Source organism: Anolis sagrei, chromosome 3 (genome assembly GCF_037176765.1).
Source record: "Anolis sagrei isolate rAnoSag1 chromosome 3, rAnoSag1.mat, whole genome shotgun sequence".
Taxonomy (NCBI): domain Eukaryota; kingdom Metazoa; phylum Chordata; class Lepidosauria; order Squamata; family Dactyloidae; genus Anolis; species Anolis sagrei.
Window position 1 is genome coordinate 153,608,786 of NC_090023.1, and position 20,759 is coordinate 153,629,544.

Genomic DNA, 20,759 nt, shown 5'->3' on the forward strand with positions numbered 1-20,759 from the left:
CAGTTCAGATCAGATAATGTGGATTTTCTGCTTTGATAGCCTGGATAATGTTGCTGTAAATGGGGTTTTATATAATCCAGTTCAAAACAAACAATCTGGGATCAAATCTAGGGATATAAAGCAGTGTAGGTCCAGCCTAAGATTATAAACCTGAAGGCAGGGGACTGTTCTGCTGGTGTTTTACTCGAAAAGCTTCAAATAATCTGCATTATCTGCTTTGAACTGAATTATATGATTTTTCACTAACATATAATCCAGTTCAAGAAGATAATGTATGTAAGATTTTAGATTTTAGAATGTAAGATTTTAGTATGACGACTGACCACTGTAGTTTTAATTATATGTGCTTTTTTAATGTTTTATTGTAATGTGTATTTTGATATTTTACCGATTGTATGTGTTTTTATGGTTGGAAACCGGGCTGAGTCCCTCTTATGAGGTGAGAAGCTTGGTATATAAAACTTTGAAATAAATAAATAAATAAATAATCCAGAGTTTATATGGCTGTGTAGAAGGGACCAGAATTACACAGTTGACTATTCCTTACCCAAAATGATTGGGACCAGATGTTTTGGATTTCTGATATATTTTGGGGAATTTTGGAATACCTGTATTATCTATCTTGAAAATTGAACCCAAGTCTAAACATGGAATTTATTAGTATTTCATGTGCCCAAAACAAAATGTGTGTGCAGTGAGCCATCAGAAAATGAACGTGTCACTCTCTCAACCACTCATGTAGATGAATTTATTTATTTATTTATTTATTTATTTATTTATTTATTTATTTGCAGTATTTCTAGCCCGCCTTTCTCGGGCCCAAAGGCAACTCAAGGCGGGTTACAGATTGGCAACAATTGGATGCCACACTTTCATAAAAAATACAATTAGAAGGTCTGTGGCTTGAAGGCATACTACTCAAAGTGCTCGTCCCTGGATCTGTGCCACTCCCTAACCATTGGCTGTCTGTCACTGGAGAGTTTCCAGAAAAGAAAAGAAACAATTGTAACCAGTGGGCACAAATTTAGTGCTGATTCTTGGAATATTGCGGGAAAAAAACAGAATTGCCAGTTTCCCACATTAGTATGAAAAGCACTAGCTTGGAGTGTTTGGACCTTCCACTGAAATGTAGAGCTTATGAAAGTCCTGAACGTTGGTCAGATTGACCTGTTTCTGTTTGTACGTGCACTGCATATGTATAACAATCTCATATCACTTTTAATTTTAATCTAAGGGCTTGTCAACACTAACCAGAAACCCCAAATGGAGCAGAGGTTACTCCTAGATGCTTAATGTGTAGCAGAAGTTGGGGATGAAACTGCAGCCCGCACTTCAAAGTTGCTGTGGACAGCTGGACCAGTTCCAATTGGAATTGGTCCACTCTCCACATGGGCCGGTGCCAATGCCATCATCCCCTTTCCTTCTGCTCTTTGAAGCAGGGAAAAGGTGATGGAACCTACCTTTACTATTGGTTGTTGCCATGACATCTAGCCACAGAGAGCTTGTGGCCATCATCAGGTGCCTTTGTTGACATCAGCAAAGCACCCACACAACTTGGGAGAAAAGTAGGAGATTGCACTTTCCAGGCATTGTGGGTATGGCTGTGCAAATTCTGGACCAGTAACTCAGTGCAGCCAGAGGCAGCATCAAAGCTAATAAACAGATGCCAGATCCTGACAAGATAACTAATTGGCATATTTGTTCCTATAGTAAGTAGACCATTTGTGCATTTGTTCCTATAGTAGGTCTATCTGCTTTAGTTGGATAGATTTGCCCTCTGTTGATCATCTTGGAAACCCTTCATGATCTTTGGCAATGGATATCCAACTGACTGCAATGGCTTGGAATGGCTTTCATCAATTTAGGTCCCTTCTATATCCCAGGATCTGATCCCAGATTATCTGTTTTAAACTGGATTATATGAGGCCCTTCTACACTGCCATATAAAATCCAAATTATATGCTTTGGATTATATAGACTCATATAACCCAGTTCAAAGCAGATAATGTGGATTATTTGATTTGATAATCTGGATTATATGGCAGTATAGAAGGGCCCCGTCTCCACAGCCAGATAATCTGGGATAAGCAGACAACCTGGGATCAGATCTTGCGATATAGGGACAATGTGGAAAATGCCTATGGCTGCCATGCCAGCTGCAGCCCCTTGCTTGGGACAGATATACATACACTGTCTGTAGTGATCCACATAGTGATAACCTCAAGGCTTGACCAACACACTATGCTGTACACTATGTATGTAGAGCTGCTCTTAAAACAGTTCTGAGAACTACAGCTGCTTCAGGTAGGTTTCTGAATGACGTAGACTACCATCAGCAATAACAGCATTGCTGCTTATTGCTACTGGACCAAATTTAAGAGTGTGTTGGTTATTTATAAAGCCTTCAGCAATTTAGGGTGAGGTTGCCTGAGAAATTCACATCTCCCTATAGATCAGAGGTTTTCAACCTCTGGGTTCCCAGTTGTTTTGGCCTACAACTCCCAGAAATCCCAGCCAGTTTACCAGCTGTTAGGATTTCTGGGAGTTGAAGACCAAAACATCTGGGGACCTATGGGTTGAGAACCACTGCTATAGACCATCTCGTTTTTCAGACATCTGGAGACCATCTTGGTAGTACCCCATATTCTTGGGGAGTTCATTCAGCAGTCATTCAGAGCCAGACATTTAGTGAGGTGGAATCTATTACATGGAATACCCCTTACATGTTCAGCATGTCCCAGTTTTTCTTAGTTTTAGATATGTCAGTATGTGTCTTCATGTTGATTTGTACATATGGTGACCCTGTCCTACAGTTTTGTTGACAAGATATATTTCAAATGGATTCACTTTGCCCTTTTAGCCTGAGGGTATGTGATTTATTTAAGGTCACTTAGTGGGTTTCATGACTGATTCATGACTAGGGCTGGTCTCTCAAAACCCTTGTTCCACACTCAAAACACATGGCCATGCTCACCCTTAGGTACATGTAATTACAAACCTTCCTTGTTTAGCTCCAAAACCCATTTCACAGACCAATTAAAGAGTCTGAGTATTATATACATGGAATACCCCTATCCATTTCATCGATTAACACATCTTTGTTTTTGTACACATGTATGTATGTGTGCGTGTATGGATGGATGGATGAATAGATAGATCTACAGATAGATTCTCTCAGTGTTCTAGCAAACCTGTTGTCTCAGGCTGGATCAAGACACATGTCCAGATATTACTACAAGTTGTAAATGATAGCAGAAACTGTAATTCAACAGCACCTTGAGAATAAAAGGTTCTTCACCCTCTGCTTTAAGAAACAAATAGACATTTATGGAAGTGTGTATGAAGATGGTAATTGAGATTCAGTCTGGATGAAGATAGCCTGGTGAAATCCTGGGCATTTGTTGTTGTCCCTCTATGTCTTCAAGTCACTTCCAACTACAAATAATTTACACATTGCATCTCCCCTATATATTCGAGGTGGACAACCTGTGACCCTCTGAATATTGTCCAATCAGGCCTAGCTAACTGGGAGATGCTACGCATCGCATTCCAGCATCTGGAGGGCCATGATTTCTTGGCTGCTCCAAAGTCTAGCTAAGTGTGTCTAGTACCAGATAGCTGAGCATAATCTCACTGTGCCTCCACACTTTCAGTCTATATGGCACAGCTTGTAACCAGGCCTTCTGCTGCCAGGCTATAAGGGCCTTTTTAAGCTTCAGAGTAGGCTTTAGTGTAGTTTTTTTAACAACCCCTACATCACAATGGAGTTCTCGGTGGTGCAGTGGGTTAAAGCGCTGAGGTGCTGAGCTTGCTGACCGAAAGGTCGCAGGTTCAAATCCGGGGAGCGGAGTGAGCCCCAGCTTCTGCCAACCTAGCAGTTCGAAAACATGCATATGTGAGTAGATTAATAGGTACCGCTCCAGTGGGAAGGTAACGGCGCTCCATGCAGTCATGCTGGCCACATGACCTTGGAGGTGTCTACAGACAACGCCGGCTCTTCAGCTTAGAAATGGAGATGAGCATCACACCCCAGAGTTGGACACGACTGGACTTAATGTCAGGGGCAGACCTTTACCTTTACACCACATTATGCAGGTAGTAGTGCTTGATCTCAATTATTTAATACTGGCTTTCCCTGAGCCAACTGAAAGCTCACCTCTTTGTTATGAACTTCAATAAGAACTTTTATAAGCAAATAACTTCACTTTCGTCACCGCTTCAAAATCCAAATGGGACATGTAAAAGGTAGTGGTTATTTCCTGGTAGGAATGAACATGATGTGCTTTGGATGTATTGATTATTGAGGGAGCCAATTATTTCCAAGCTGAGAACAAGACCAAAATGCCAGACTGTGTTTTTATGTTGTCTTCTGCTTGAATCCTTCATTTCTTTTTCATTGGTGGTTTGTAAATCCACAAGAAGAACAGAGAGCCTAATCCATACGTAACTGTTTGAGCAAACCACCGAACCTGGGTTGTGTGATCAGTGATGCCTTTCTCCCTGCAGAGAAGAAAGAGACAAATAAATGTGACACTAGTGAATTACAGAATAAAAAATCTAGGTAAAGAAAGATCTTTGAGGCTCTCTAACTTCCTCCCAAGTAGGCTGCTCACCCTTGCTTCCTTATGCTCATATCAACATTGTTGTTGTTGTTGTTGTTGTTGTTGTTGTTGTTGTTGTTTGCTTTCAAGTCATTTCCCTGGGATAATTAGAGCTCACCACTTCCTTCCCACAGACAATTTTGCTTCAGCTACTAACCTTTCATATCATAGAATCATAGAGATGGAAGGCTCTGTTTAAAAGCCTCCAAAGAAGGATCCTCCACCACACTCCAGGGCAGAGAGTTCCACTGCTGAACAGCTCTACCAGTCAGAAAGTTCTTCCTAATGTTCAGGTGGAATCTCCTTTCTTGTAGTTTGAAGCCATTGTTCCTAGTCTCTAGGGCAGCAGAAAACAAGCTTGCTCCCTCCTCCCTATGACTTCCTCTCACATACTTATACATGGCTATCATGTCTCCTCTCAGCCTTCTCTTCTACAGGCTAAACATGCCCAGCTCTTTAAGCTGCTCCTCATAGGGCTTGTTCTCCAGACCCTTGATCATTTTAGTTGCTCTCCTCTGGACACAATCCAGCTTGTCAATATCTCCCTTCAATTGTGGTGCCCAGAATTGGACACAGTATTCCAGAATAGAGGGGTAGAATGACTTCCCTGGATGTATGGCATTGGATTTTGTATATATGTATGTACATATGAATGTATAGCATTTAATTTTGCTTTTATAATGTTGGGAACTGCTTTGAGTTCCCTTAGGGGAAGAAAAGCGGTATATAACTGTAGTAAATAAAATAAATAAATAATCTGCTTTTTAAAACTACTTTAGATTGCACGAGAAATCATCTCCCCCCTGAAAGCACATATAAAATACTTTAAATAAAGTATTTAAAGAAGTGGCATTTCAGCCAGGGCTGTTTATGAGAACTGCAAGAAGTAAAATGAGGCCAAAAACCAAAGGGCAATAATTTGAAATTGCTTACTTGCAAATCTTGAGACCAATAAATGCGTACAGAGTATGAAGTATCCAGATCGTCACAAACCTGTGAGTAAAAAAGGAGAAGAGCACACTATTCATGAATGGTGTTAATGGAATACTAGTTCAGAACATACACAATGACATTGAGGCCTGAAAAAGAGACATGTAATAACCCCTAACGCGTTATCAGCCTATAGATATGCTCCTTTCAGTGGGACACAAGTGCAACATGGTTTAAATCAACTTGCCTTTCCTTAGGCCCCTTCTACATTGCCATATAAAATCCAGATTATCTACTTTAAACTGAATTATATGGCAGTGTAGACTCATATGGTTCACAGCAGATAATGTGGATTATCTGCTTTGATAATCTGGATTACATGGCAGTGTAGAAGGGGCCTTAGTATGGTAAACAGGTATGACTTGCTTAAGGTTACAATGCTTCTCAGAAATGTAACCCAACTCTCAGACCACAATATCATGTATCTAAGGTCAAAGGAGAGGAGCAACATTCAAACAGTGGACTACTCTAAAGTCTGCACATTTCATATCATATTTGTGTAACACAAGCCAACAAGTATTTTTCATCAGATAGAATTCTAGGTCATTTTTATAAAAAAAAATTGCACTGAATTCAGATCTGTGTTCATTTTTTCTCTATGACTTGTAGTTTTTGCAATGAGGCTAATTGAATAATTAATACATTTACGCACTGATATCAATAGAATCTAATTAACTACAAACCAACAAGTCTTTTTCATCAGATATAATTCTAAGTCATTCTTATAGAGTTTTTGATGCAGAATTCAGACCTATGTTTCCTTTTTCTCTATCACGTAGTTTTTGTGATCAGGCCAATCAAATAATTAATGCATTTACGCCCTTATATCAATTAGATTCTATTGATATCAGTGCATAAACACATTAATTATTCAATTAGCCTCATCACAAAAACAACATGTGATAGAAAAAAAAACACAGATCTGAATTGAGTGCAAAAAGACCCTCTATATGGATGACCTAAAAATATATCTGATGAAAAATACTTGTTGGTTTGTGTTATTCAGAGAATGTATGTAATGCATAACTTTACATGCATTTATTGTGGATCAGGTCCAGGTTTCCCATGTTCATAGTGGTAATGTATCCCAGGCTCTAAAAGAAATTATGCTTGTGTACAGTACCCAGCCTTACAGAAAGGCATATTATTTGGTAACTTGGGGCCCTTCAACACAGCCATATAAACCAGAATATCAAAGCAGAATAACCCACAATATCTGCTTTGAACTGGGTTGTCTGAGTCAGTTTAAACCAGTGTGGATGGGATGATTTCGTTGTCAGTTTAAACCAGTGTGGATTAAATGGATCTGTGTCAGTTTAAACCAGTGTGGATGGATTCCTTTCCTTTCCCAACCGTTTTAACCAGAGTGGATGGATTTCTTCCCTTTGCTTCCCCCCACTTTCTGGAGTAAAACAACTACTTTCAAAATAAAGACCACCCAATGAAACAGGAAATAACACTTTGAAACCATTAACAAAGGATTCAGAAGTCTCGGAAGTTTTGAAAAGATTTGAACTTTTTTTTCTGTGAAAATTGGAATTGACTTTAGAGCCGAACCACCAGCGCCCCCTACAGCTGAAACAAGTTTTGAACCATTTTTTTTTATCAAACAAGCCTAGTGTGTAGCTCTTAAATTTTGGGCTGGGAAAATCAAATGTTTTAAAATCATTGACATAAAAGCAAGTTGTATAGTCCAATAAATGGTAAATCTGGTAATGAGGAGAGATTTTGGGAACAGTAGAAGTAAGCCACTGTGATCAGATCAATATAGAGAAGTTTTTAAAGGCATGACAAACACCAAGGCCTATTCTACACAGCTGAATGAAATCCCACACTATCTGCTCTGAAGTGGAATATATGGCAGTGTGTACATATGTCCTTGGAAACTCACTTGGCAGGGCCGTAGCCAGAAAAAAATTTCGGGGAGGGTTAACAATTTCGGGGGGGGGTTGAAAATTTCGGGGAGGGTTGAAAATTTTGGGAGGAGGGGGTTGAAACCTGCCTCCTAGCTCACGCTGAAGCAAAGAGCACAGCAGAGGGCAGAGCAGCCTTCCATAGCCTGCAACTCCACCCCTGTCAACCACCTCCACCAAGTCTGGCCTCCTTAATAAGAGCATTCAACACACACACCCCCAACTTGGTTGCTTCACTACATCGGCTATTGCTGCAAGTAATGACAGTGTGAATAAATTGTCAATAGTTGCTTGAGATAGTGCTTACAGTTCTGGAAGGACTCTTAATTCTTTGCATCTCATAGACTTAGCATGGGGATTTGGTTAACCAGTTAAAATTCATGAGTAAACCAGGTTTTTTTAAAAAATCTGAAACATTTCGGGGGGGGGGAGAGAGGGGTTGAACCCCTAAAACCACCCCCTCGCTACAGGCCTGCTTGGCAACTTGAGTTTTCTGGGAGATATATATATATATAGAGAGAGAGAGAGAGAGAGAGAGAGACAGAGACAGAGACAGAGACAGAGACAGAGAGAAGTAAAATGAAAGCAGCTCTGGAAGGCAGCCCTCAGGTGCCACTTGGCTCCCGCTGCCAGGCTTCAGCCCGAGAGGAGGCAATACACTCACAGGATGGCCAAGTAGCTTCCTCCTCCTCCTCCGCATTAGACAAAGGTTGATGCTCGGCCACTTTGGCTAATGTGCAGCAAGGCAGTGTGGGAAATGTAGTTTAACGGCAGGGCCTTTTGCAATATCTACCATTGGGGGCCTGCCCTTCACAAACTACAACAATGGCTGTGCTTAACGACGCCCACTTCATCCCTCCCTTGCATCGCCCGGAGAGAAGAAGCATGAAATTTTAAAACTGTTAGGCTTTACAAAACTTGCTTAATGCTTGTGAAAATTAAAATAACCTTGGGAGACATCCGAACATTATGGAATATTTACGAATAAAAAAGGTAAGTGGCTCAAATTCGGAATTGTATCTCCTACTTTTCATGCATGGTTCAAAATTGATTCGGAAGCCCAAATTTGGTAGGTTTTTTATTACTTTTAGGTTTTAATGAAGCGAACCTGACCAACTCTACTACACACACACCTGAACAAATGCAAGGCAGAACAAGGAATTTAGCTTACCATATTCTCAAAGGAGTGTTATAATGTTCCAAAAGATACTTTGTTAAAGTGCCCAGTTGTCCCAGCTTGTCATAGGGGATGGTCTGAGGTGCAAAGAATGTCCACTGTGGTGAAAAGAGGGAAAAGGCACAGATTTTATCAATTATGCATTACTGTAGACACTTTATCACAGCATATTGCCTGCTGAGTTCACATCACTACTAGGAAAAAAGATTCCACCTGATAGTAAAAGCTGTTCAACAGTGAAATATGCTGCCTCTAAGCATGGTGGGGTCTCTTTCTCTGGAGATTTAGAAACAGAGGCTGGATAGTCATGAAAAGGGGTTGGTGCTCATGTTCCCTTCCAACTCTATAATTTTCTGTCGGAACGCATTTCCATGTGCAACATTAAAGGAGGAAAGTTGCTTCTCAATTTCTTTTGTGCATAGACTCAACATTTGTAGAGAGTTACACTATGATCTCAGCATGCCTTGTTCACTGAAGTTGAGGATTAAATGGTGTCTTCCATTTTTAGTCTTCTCATGCTCTCTCCTTACTCTTCAAACGTATAGCTCAAGATCCCCCTATGAATCTCCAAAAAATGTGTGGTTGACCGACTACCTTCAAAGCCTGGTGTTTGTTGTCTGAAAAATAACTTCTCCAATCTTTAGGTAAGAGTATTTAGGGACAGCTTCCAAGAGTAGGGGGGGGGGGGGGGGACTCCGTAGAGCTACTAACCAGTCGACAGAAGGCAATGAGGATCAAAAAACTGATCCCTGGAAAATTTACAGAAGATCAGCAAAATCTTGTGTGGCAAAATTGGGAGTTCTTTCTGATGTTTTTCAAGTCAAAACTAGATTTTTTTTTTATTTTTTGTCCCAAACACTAGTTGGAGCATTGTAGGATTCAATAACCAATTTTAGATGCAATTGTTTTGCTTCTTGGCAGGAAGTTGGACTGGATGGTCCATCAGGTCTCTTCCAACTCTACGATTCTACGATTCTATCTTTACCCCTGAAATCTGGCCTGATCGGCTTTAGGATGCTGCAGCCTTTTGTGTTTTATGTAGAGATCAGGCCCGTAGCCAGGATTTTGTTTCAGGGGGGGGGGGGGGGAGCTGAGTTTGATTCGGGGGGGGGGGGGCTGACTCTGAGTGAAAGAGGGTCTACCTTAGCAAACCTTTTGTATCGTTACTCCAATACTCAAATACCTCCATGCATATGGGATATATTGGTGATCAGATCATGATATGAATAAACATAACAGTTTAAATAATGTACCAGTAAGGCCTTCTCGCGGACCACCATGAGAATTTGGGGGGGGGGGGGTCTGAAGCCCCCCCCCCCCCCCCCCCCCCCCCCACGGCTACATGCCTGGTAGAGATGCCAGGAATTGAATCTGGATCCTCTAGGATTCAAAATATGTCACTTTCTCTAGGATTCAAAATATTATCCTTTCACTTGTGTCCCAACCAGGAAAATGAATGAAATAGCAAGATAAACATTTGAAGATGAATACATTCTGTAATCTTTAACCATGATTCTAAACTGATCCCAGTTATTACTGTTGTAGCTTTTATATTTAAGGGAAACAGAAGTGGGGAAAGAGGCTTGTAGAAATGTTGGCTCTTTAAATGTTTTTGCCTCTTACTCCTAAGATATCTAAAGCAGCATGGCCAATAGTAAGGAATGAAGGGTCTTGTAGTCCAAAACAGCCAGAAAACTAGATCAATTTTTCCTCACATTGTCCCACTTTGGACCTATTCACTATTAAATACAATATGGTTGTTTTCTGTGAAATAAAAGCACTAGGACTCTCTAAGAACTGGTCTCAGAGTGTGTAAATCTCTACAACCAAATGCAGCTGAGAGAAATGAAGTGTTTATTTATATACCACCTACACACAAGTCTGAAGGTACAGAAGTAAACCAGAAACTTGCTAAGCAGGCTTATATAGCCCGTGTCTCACTCATCTGATTACAGCTCTGGTCTTATATATGGAATATCAAATGATATATATGCTCAAGCTTCCTGCTTGTGGTTGCAAAATATATTGGCCTGATGGTGCTGAGGTTATCCAGCCATCTGATAATGTTATTCCAAATTGAGGATGCATATACTTCTTAAAGGGCATCCTGGGTTGTTGTTGTTGTTGTTATGCTGAATCAATGCGATTCAGACTTTCAGCACTTTTTATGTGAGCAAGTAGACATGGATCAGCTTGTCTTGAGCAAAACAGCAACACAAATTAAGAGCAATAATAATAATAATAATAATAATAATAATAATAACAACATTATTTATATACCCCTCCATCTCCCCGAGGGGACTCAGAGCAGTTCCCAGGTAACATCACAAAACATACAAAGTAACCATAAGATTAACGAAACAAAATATAAGCATAAAAATTGTCACCATAACAAACATATATTAAAAGTAATCCTGCCTGTTCAAAGCAATTAAAAAATTTAAAAGGCTGGGCCAAGATTTGTGCAAGCCCAAAAATTCTAGGCGGGCTGGGAATTAAGTGCAATGCTATGGCAGTGCAATGCTTAGGTACGGGTCTGTGGCTGTTCATTCCAGGGCGATTCGAGGAAAGAATCTGGGTAATTGGTAGGAAGAATAAGGCCGTATTCGACAATGTGTAGTGCTGAGTTAGAACTGGTCATTTTCAAAGGCTTATTGAAACCACCAGGTCTTCAAGCTCTTACAAAAGGAGAGGAGGGATGGGGCCTGTCTTATTTCCCTCTCCTTTCCAACAGAGAGCTGCCTTACTCCTCTAAGATAAATGCAGTTTGCTCCAAGAGCAAGAATATTTCCCACACAACTAATTTGTCATCTTTGAAGGGGATTTAAAAACGACTGTTGGGAGGAGAGAGAACAGAGAAAGGGAAGGTATAGGTATGTCTTTGAAACACTACTAGGGCCTCTTCCACACAGCTGTTTAAAATCCACATTGAACTGAATTATATGGCAGTGTGGGCTCAAATAACCCAGTTCAAAACAGATATTGTGGATTATCTGCCTTGATATTCTGGGTTATATGGCTGTGTGGAAAGGCCCTAAATTTCATAATCCCTATCCTATGGATGGTTACTCATAGTCACTTATCTGCAATGAAAGATGATGCTTCCCTCCCACTGAAGGAGAGACCTATTTTCAGATCAAACATACAGTTACAAGCGGCTCACCCACATACCAAGTTGGCAGGTCAAGAAAACAAGTTTGTGCTAATAAAACAGATGAGGAAATACTGCCTAACACTGCTTTATAACACAATGTTTTCAATTTGGAGGAAGACTCCATAAGAGACACACATGCCAAGGAGCCCTGTCTTCCATCCCCATTTGGAAGAATTTAGTTCAGTATGTATCCTACTGTAGCCCTCCCATTCATAAATTGAGGATGAATACCTGAGAGTTCATCTACACTGTAGAATTAATGCAGTTTGGCACCACTTTAACTGCTATGGCTCAATTCTATGGAGCCATGGGAACTGTAGTTCATGGGAGTGGGAAGAGTTCTCTAGCAAAGAATTTTAAGTATGGGTTACTGTGAGTTTTCCAGGCTGCCTTATTTTTGTAGATTTTATTGTATTAACTTAATGTTTTTAACTATTTATAATTATTGATTTTGGTATGTATTTTGATTTGGTATGTATTTTATTGTAGGCATCAAACATGTGCCCTGAGTCCCCCCGTCCCCCCCCCCCCCCCACAAAGGGGGTTAGAAGGTCGGGGTAAAAATATCCAAAATCTATCGATCTATCGATCTATCTATCTATCTATCTATCTATCTATCTATCTATCATAAAAGTGAATGTTTGTATGTATTTATATATGTACTAGCGGTTCCCTGCCACACGTTGCTGTGGCCCAGTCTTATGATCTGGAAAATAAAGTAATTAGAAAGTGTTGGTTTCTAATATATGTAATTTGTTTATGCTTGTGGATAAACAGTATTTCTTGCTGTTTCTTTGTCAGTGTTGATGTGGAGACTGTCTGGTTTGCCTACTCTGGAACATGCAACATATTATTGTCCTTCCCTTTCAAATCTATGATATTATATCTCTCTGTGTGTAAATCATATATCTATCTATCTATCTATCTATCTGTCTATCTATCTATCTATCTATCTATGGCTGGATGTCTCTTTGTCAGGAGGGCTTTGATTATGTTTTCTTGCCCTAATGAAGGGAGTTGGACTGCATGGCCTTAATTATTTTCTGTTGGTTAGGGGGTTCTGTGTGGGAAGTTTGGCCCAATTCTGTCGTTGGTGGAGTTCAGCATGCTCTTTAATTGTAGGTGAATTATAAATCAATTATACAATTCCCAAATTTCAAGGTCTATTTTCCCCAAACTCCACCAGTGTTCACATTTGGACATATTGAGTATTTGTGCCAAGTTTGGTCCAAATCCATCATTGTTTGAGTCCACAGCGCTCTCTGGATGTAGGTGAACTACAACTCCCAAATGCAAGGTCAATGCCCCCCAAACCCATCCAGTATTTTCTGTTGGTCATGGGAGTTCTATGTGCCAAGTTTGGTTCAAGTCTATCACTGGTGGTGTTCAGAATGCTCTTTGATTGTAGGTGCACTATAAACCTCAGCAACTACAACTCCCAAATATCAAGGTCTCTTTCCCCCAAACTCCACCAGTGTTCACATTTGGGCATATTGAGTATTTGTGCCAAGTTTGGTCCAGATCCATCATTGTTTGAGTCCACAGCGCTCTTTGAGTGAAGGTGAACTACAACTCCCAAACTCAAGATCAATGCCCTCCAAACCCAGTATTTCCTGTTGGTCATGGGAGTTCTGTGTGTCAGGTTTGGTTCAATTCTATCACAGAATGCTCTTTGATTGTAGGTGAACTATAAATCCTAGCAACTACAATTCCCAAATTTCAAGGTCTATTTTTCCCCAAACTCCACTAGTGTTCACATTTGGGCATATTGAGTATTTGTGCCAAATTTGGTCCAGTGGATGAAAATATATCCTGCTTATCAAATATTTACATTACGATTCCTACTAGGAGCAAAATGATAGTTCTAAAGTAGCAACGAAAATAATGTTGTGGATGGGGGGTCACCATAACATGAGGAACTATATTAAAGAGTATTAGGAAGGTTGAGAAACACTGTTGTAGATTCCATAGCATTGAGCCCGGTGTCCAGTTAGAGCCTGTAGAGCAGGGCTTGCCAGGCTGGGCTCTTCAGGGGTTTGGACTTCATTTCCCAGGCTCCCTGCTCATTAGAGAGAGCAGCCGAGGCTTCTGGGAAGTGAAGTCCAAACCTTCTGGAAGACTAGCGTTTGGGGATCACAGGTGGAGGTGCACCCTCAGTCTGCTACATTGCCTCTCTGGCTTCATCTCTAGGAACTACTAGGTTCCCAATCGCTTGTTTCTCCCTTCGGCAGGACTCCCCCAACCCCACGGTTCACTTACGGCGTGGTAGGCATTGACGCCTCCGATCAAGAGCATCAGGATGAGTGGGGTTCTCCTGAAGTAGGTGGCGGGGTTCGGGGTCCCATGTCGCGCTGCGGGAACCGGGGCCATCTTCTGTCGTGGCATCTCCTTCCTCCTCCTGCTCTTTCTTTCGACTCATCCTGCTCTTATCCCCGGCCGCCCACGCGAGGGGAGTCACTCGTGGACTTTCCGGGGTGTTTGCCTCTGGAGGTGCTTCTCCTGCCGGGGAGAAGGAAGGAATGAAGTGCGCCTACTCTCCTCCCACGAGGGAAAACCTCCTCCTCCTCCTCTCCATAGAAAAAGGAGAGCTTCCCCACTCTGACAGCCAGGGCTGAGTGCCATAGAATCCTGGGGTTTGTAGTTTGGAGAGGAACCAGCACTCTTTGGCAGAGAAGGCTGAGGACCTTGTTAAACCACAGCTTCCTGGATTTCACATCACCCAACTAGTCAAAGCCCCTTCCACACAGTTGAAAAAAAATCCCACTTTTTCTGCTTTGAACTGGGATATATTTATTTCGTATCAAAAGCATTGTATAAATGAGTATAAAACTGATAAAAATAGGTTTGCAGGCAGCTAAATACCTTTTGACCAAAAACGGGCAACAGCAACGGCATTGTCTGTAGCCTCCAACAATTCATCCTCTGTGCATGAGGCAGGGCACAAAATGGACAAGCATACAGATGCAGAGTTGTCTGTTCTGCTTCACAGTCACACAAAGTGTGGGATTCTTTTAGGTAGTGCCATTTTGCCAGGTTGTCTTTTGATCTGCCCACTCTGCTTCTGAGTCTGTTCAGGGACTTCTAGGTTTATTTATTTCCGACATTTATATGCTGCAGTGGGTTAAAGCCCTGTGCTGGCAGGACTGAAGACCGGCACGACTGAAGACCGACAGGTCGCAGGTTCGAATCCGGGGAGAGGCGGATGAGCTCCCTCTATCAGTTCCAGCTCCTCATATGGGGACATGAGAGAAGCCTCCCACAAGGATGATAATACATCAGATCATCCGGGCGTCCCCTGGGCAACGTCCTTGCAGACGGCCAATTCTCTCACAACAGGAGTGACTTGCAGTTTCTCAGGTCGCTCCTGACACGACAAATATATATATATATAATACTGCCTTTCTCACCCCGAAGGGGACTCAGAGCAGCTTACAGATGACAATGTCATCTGTGCGCATTCAGAAGAAGATCTACAAGCCACTCTAAACACCTTCGCAGAAGCATACGAGAAGCTCGGCATGTCATTGAACATCGAGAAAACCAAAGTGCTGTTCCAGTAGTCACCAGCCAACCCCTCTCCAATACCAGAGATACAGCTTAATGGTGTAACATTAGAAAATGGACTGTCTACAGACGTCACATGCAACTCCTCGAACAATTCCATCAGCGCTGCCTCTGGAAAATCCTGCAAATCTTTTGGGAAGACAAGCGGACTAATGTCAGTGTGTTGGAAGAAGCAAAGACCACCAGCATTGAAGTGATGGTCCTCCACCATCAACTCCGCTGAACTGGCCACATTGTCCAGATCCCCGACCACCGTCTCCCAAAGCAGTTGCTCTACTCTGAACTCAAGAACGGAAAACAGAATGTTGGAGGACAGGAAAAGAGATTTAAAGATGGGCTCAAAGCCAACCTTAAAATCTCTGGCATAGACACTGAGAACTGGGAAGCCCTGGCCCTTGAGCGCTCCAGCTGGAGGTCAGCTGTGACCAGCAGTGCTGCAGAATTTGAAGAGGCACGAATGGAGGGTGAAAGAGAGAAATGTGCCAAGAGGAAGGCGCGTCAAGCCAACCCCAACTGAGACCGCCTTCCACCTGGAAACCAATGCCCTCACTGCGGGAGAAGATGCAGAAGATGTTCCAGTGTGCCTTCCCGGAATAATGATCCCTTAGCACTTTGTCCCTCCAAAGCACTTTACATTTTTAGGTCTGCTCGTATGTCTTTCCACAAACGCCACTATTACCTTTTCGTCCATGTTTCAGCACTATTTCCAATTTTAATTTTACATTTGGCCCTCCCACAGTTTTTAATTGTATGTTGTCTTGTTGATAATGTTATATGTTTATTGTTTATGTTTTTTATTTTAATTGCTTGTATTGTTGTAATTATTGCTTGTATTGTTGTGTTCGGGCTCAGCCTCATGTAAGCCGCACCAAGTCCCTTGGGAAGATGGTAGCGGGGTACAAATAAAGTATTATTATTATTATTATTATTATTATTATTATTATTGTTATTATTATCAAGAATAGGGCTCCACAGTCACCTACGGACCCACAAGAATACTGATCCTGGAAGACTATCCTACTCGACCAATGAGGGATCGCCTAAGTAAGTAAGTAGGTAATGAGAGAAAGCTGAGAGGAAGCTGTGACATATTTGTGAGGGTTAGTAAAGCAGAATAAGTAGAAGCTTTACCACAGTAGTTAAGCCAAGGCATATCCTGCTGTATAATAAAATGTCACTTAGGTTTGTGAAACAAGTAACAGTATCTTTACTTTAGTTCAAAGGTTTAAACATGGTAACAATATATACATCTGTTTCTTTGAATACCGGCAGGAAACAGAGGAATAAAATAGTTTTTTAAAATAGTTTTAAAAACAAACATCATGCCATAAAATGATCAGTCTTTAAGATAGTTGGCAGCCAGCACTGTCCAAAGTGAGAACAAACAGCAGAATGACAGTTAGAACCGTTAGCCTCAGCAGCCAGCCAGAGGCAACAGCCAATCAGAACCCCGGCCGCTGCCACACTTAGCCAATTGGCTGCTGACACATCTCTCTCCAGTTAACCCACCATATCATAGCATCCTTTTTCAAATCCTAACAATATTCACCCTGCTGTTCTCTCTTCGCAAAAGCCTGGTGAAGCGGGATGCTTGGCCAGGGCTTTATGATGAGGTCCTTCGTGAGGAAGAGTAGATGAGGAGGAGAGTTCTGCCTCCTGTTGTCAGTTCAGTGTGAGCATGCTGACACAGAAATGGAACAGTCAATTGCTGCCAATCCCACAAACTGTGGGTGACCAGGCAGGCGACAAGAACTTTGTGGTGTTGGCAGCCATTGATAGGTTTTGACTGTCAGTAAAGGAAGATGTGAGATAGGGACCGTCATCAATAGTGACCATCCTGTTTCCATGCCAGTTTGCCTCCCTTGCGTGATTAAGTCTATTGTGCTATCACTGTGTAATATGAATGGGTATTTAGTTAGGGGAGATGTTGCAAACTGGCTGGTGGCGGAAAACTTGCTTGATGTTTATTTATTTTATTTATTTATTTATTTTATTTCGGGTACTTCTACCCCGCCCTTTTCAACCCCCGAGGGGGGACTCAGGGCGGCTTACAAAAAGGCACAATTTGATGCCTACACAAAATACACATACGTACAAAATAGCAATTAAAACAATTATCACAGTTAAAAACAATTGGTACATAACACAATCAATAAAACTAATCTCATGCTCAGCGTTCATCTTTCAGAGTTCCATAATTCTATTCCACTTAGTCAGTTCCTGTCCATCATCAAAGTCCTTTCTTTATCTGCCAGATTGTCCGAATGCCTGGTCCCAAATCCATGTTTTCAATTTTTTCCTAAAGGAAAGGAGGGATGTCGCTGATCTAATTTCCCTGGGGAGTGAATTCCACAGGTGGGGGGCCACCACCGAGAAGGCCCTGCTCCTTGTCCCCACCAATCTCACTTGTGATAGAGGCGGGGTCGAGAGCAGGGCCTCCCCAGAAGATCTTAGACTCCGAGGTGGGACGTAGAGGGAGATCCGTTCGGACAGATACACTGAAGTATGACCAAGTAGAATCTTAAAAGGAAAAAGAGGAAGATGTTGCAATATTTTAATCTATAAATACAGATATATGTAACTTAAACCTTCTATCTCTTAATATGTTATGCTATTACAATAATTTACATTCCTATCTTGAAAGTCACCTGGGAAGGTCAAGAGCTTGAACATTGAACATTGTTTCCATCCTAAATATCTCGTTGTCATGTTAGATTGAACACTAGCATGTAGGAAACACTGCTTGAACACCAAGCACGAAGTAGCTGCATGCAATAACATATTGCGGAAACTTACTGGCAGCACATGGGGTGCAGACCCAAAATTAATAAGAACATCAGTCCTAGCCTTGTCTTACTCAACTGCCAAGTATGTCTGCCCTGTTTGGCATCAGTCTGCCCATGCAAAGCAGGTGAACATAGTGTTGAATGAAACATGCAGAATAATCACAGGATGTTGATAAATGCTACAAGGTAGCTGGCATTGCCCCCCCCCCCCCCCCCCCGGCCAATGTGTGACAGGAAGTTGCTGCTAAATGTGAGAGAAATAAGGTTGAACACTGTGAAAGCCATCCACTACATGGCTACCAACCTCCTCCCAGTAGACTCAAATCAAGGAAAAGCTTTATGAGAACTACCACTCCTCTTGGTGTCCCCCAGCAACAGCAAGGGTATCCCTCTGTGCAGTTAAACCAAGAAATCCCAACTGGATGGCCCCCCACGAGTGTCTTCCTCCAGGGGCAAACCAAGAATGGGCAACCTAGAAGTCCCTAAACAGACTCAGAAGTGGAGTGGGCAGATCAAAAGACAACCTGGCAAAATGGCACCACCTAAAGGAATCCCACACCTTCTGTGACTGTGGAGTAGAGCAGACAATTCCACATCTGTATGCTTGCCCACTATGCCCTGCCTCATGTACAGAGGAAGAATTGTTGGAGGCTACAGACAATGCCGTTGCTGTTGCCCGTTTTTGGTCAAAAGATATTTAGCCACCTGTGCTCCTTCTATTTTTATCAGTTTTATACTAATTTATGCAATGCTTTTGATACGAAATAAATAAATCTCCCCCCGCAAAAATCCTAGACACCAGGAAATTGGGTAGTAACACTGGGTTGCGTTGCAGGGCTGTCAGGTAGGACTCGTAATTCCCAACAAAAATTTGATATAACATTGGTCTATCTCTTTCTTGGGTGCTATGTTCACAATAGCACAATTTCATTATGAATTTCTTGATAAAATACTTTTTTTATTTAAATATAGTAAATGCATGCCTAAAGGATGAAGGGGGGCAAGTTCAGTATAAAATATATATCTTTCAAGCTGAGGGTGTTGATGTGAAAGCGCTTGTTTTGTTTAATTAATGTGAGTAATTAATGTCTATACTGTAGTAAAGAAAGCCTAAGGGCATTAACTATAGAAGAACACCAGGAACTAAACAAATCACATTGAAATGATGTAGCCCTTGTCCACAGACAGCTTCCCAGTCTCAAACACAAGGATGCAGAGATTGGATCCAACACTTTATCATAAACCCAGGTGCCAACTCTACCCACTTATCTACCCAGGAAACGTCACATCAGGAAATGTCACAGGACCGAGTCACATCCACAAAATTAAAGCTTCCTTTACATGCTGATCCACTAATATGATATATGCCATCTGCTGTCAACAATATTTTTACCACTAATATATCGGGCAAATAGATCAATGTAGTCTCTACACCAAAGAATTAATGGGCATAGATCAGGCATTGGAATAAACAAAAGCCAGTTACAGAACATTTCAGGCTTCCTGAGCATTATATCTTTGACCTCAGAACAGCTCTCCTTGAACGAACAAACAAACAAACAGAAAAAGCACAGGAAGATTTGAAAGAGAAACAGTGTTAACTCTGGTCCATTGACAGTGCGTTGAACAGAAACAATTGTTTCCTGGCATGCTACACATTCTATATGTTCTGTTGCGCGCTGGGCCTGTAAAGAATTGTCTTTAAATAGGACTTGCGACTTGAGCTCAGTGGGAAGCCAGGGCCCCCCGAAGAGAAGTTCTCAGAGGTTTTCCACCACAAATGGTCTTTAGATGGCTTGTGAAGTATAACAAAGTCCTTTATTAATGAACAATCAAACAGAAACTTCTCTTGTCTTCAGAAAGTTAAACAAATGATTCCAGGCTTTTATGCAACTGGTGGCTTCCTAATCTTGTCCACGAAGGACAGGCAATTGTCTTCAATAACTAATACTTTGCTTTAAAGGAAAATCCCCCTTTTAACTTCTCCCAGGCTGACTGTAATCTTAATTCTTACTGATGTGGGCTCTGTTACCAGGTCGAATTGCGTCTCGAACGCTGAGTGGACCTACCAGAAAGGTTAGTAGATTCTCCAGCTGGAGTTCTTTGGTCTTTAGGGCTGTTTCCCTGGAAATCTTTGGAGACTCTTAAGATTGTTCTCCCCCGGAAGGTCTGAAGGGTTGAAGCTCTTGTACAGGGGAAGCTTGCACACGTCCTGTACATTAGCTTTCCTTGCTGAGACTAACTAAAAATGGTTCCCTTCCCTTCCCAATTGCCCTGAGCAAGGGGCGGAACCAAAACTTAACGATGATGGACAGGTGACTTGCCCTATGACTGCAACCAAAGGAAGCCATCTAACTGCAGAATTCCTGGAACCCTGGACTGCAAGCAAACATTTAATACAAAGCAAATAAAATTGGAGCTCCTGGTACAGCCGTACCAGAACACTATAACACTAGCTAACAGCCCAGCCTCCCCTTTTATTCCCAGCCAGCATCACACTACACACCACTGGAGCATTGCAGCACATCCAAATACCTGGGAGTCACCTTGGACCATGCTCTGACCTACAAGAAG

At 41.8% G+C, this 20,759-nt stretch overlaps 1 protein-coding gene across 1 annotated transcript; it reads right to left on the reverse strand.

The window, feature by feature from the left end:
• Nucleotides 1-764: 764 nt before the first annotated feature.
• Nucleotides 765-14,333, reverse strand: LOC132769937 (transmembrane protein 254-like). Its single transcript, XM_060766852.2, has 4 exons — nucleotides 14,095-14,333; nucleotides 8,676-8,779; nucleotides 5,535-5,594; nucleotides 765-4,500 (listed from the first exon to the last, which is right to left on the reverse strand). The coding sequence occupies exons 1-4, from the start codon at nucleotides 14,218-14,220 to the stop codon at nucleotides 4,383-4,385; spliced, it is 408 nt and encodes a 135-aa protein (XP_060622835.2). The 5' UTR covers nucleotides 14,221-14,333; the 3' UTR covers nucleotides 765-4,382.
• Nucleotides 14,334-20,759: the final 6,426 nt, after the last annotated feature.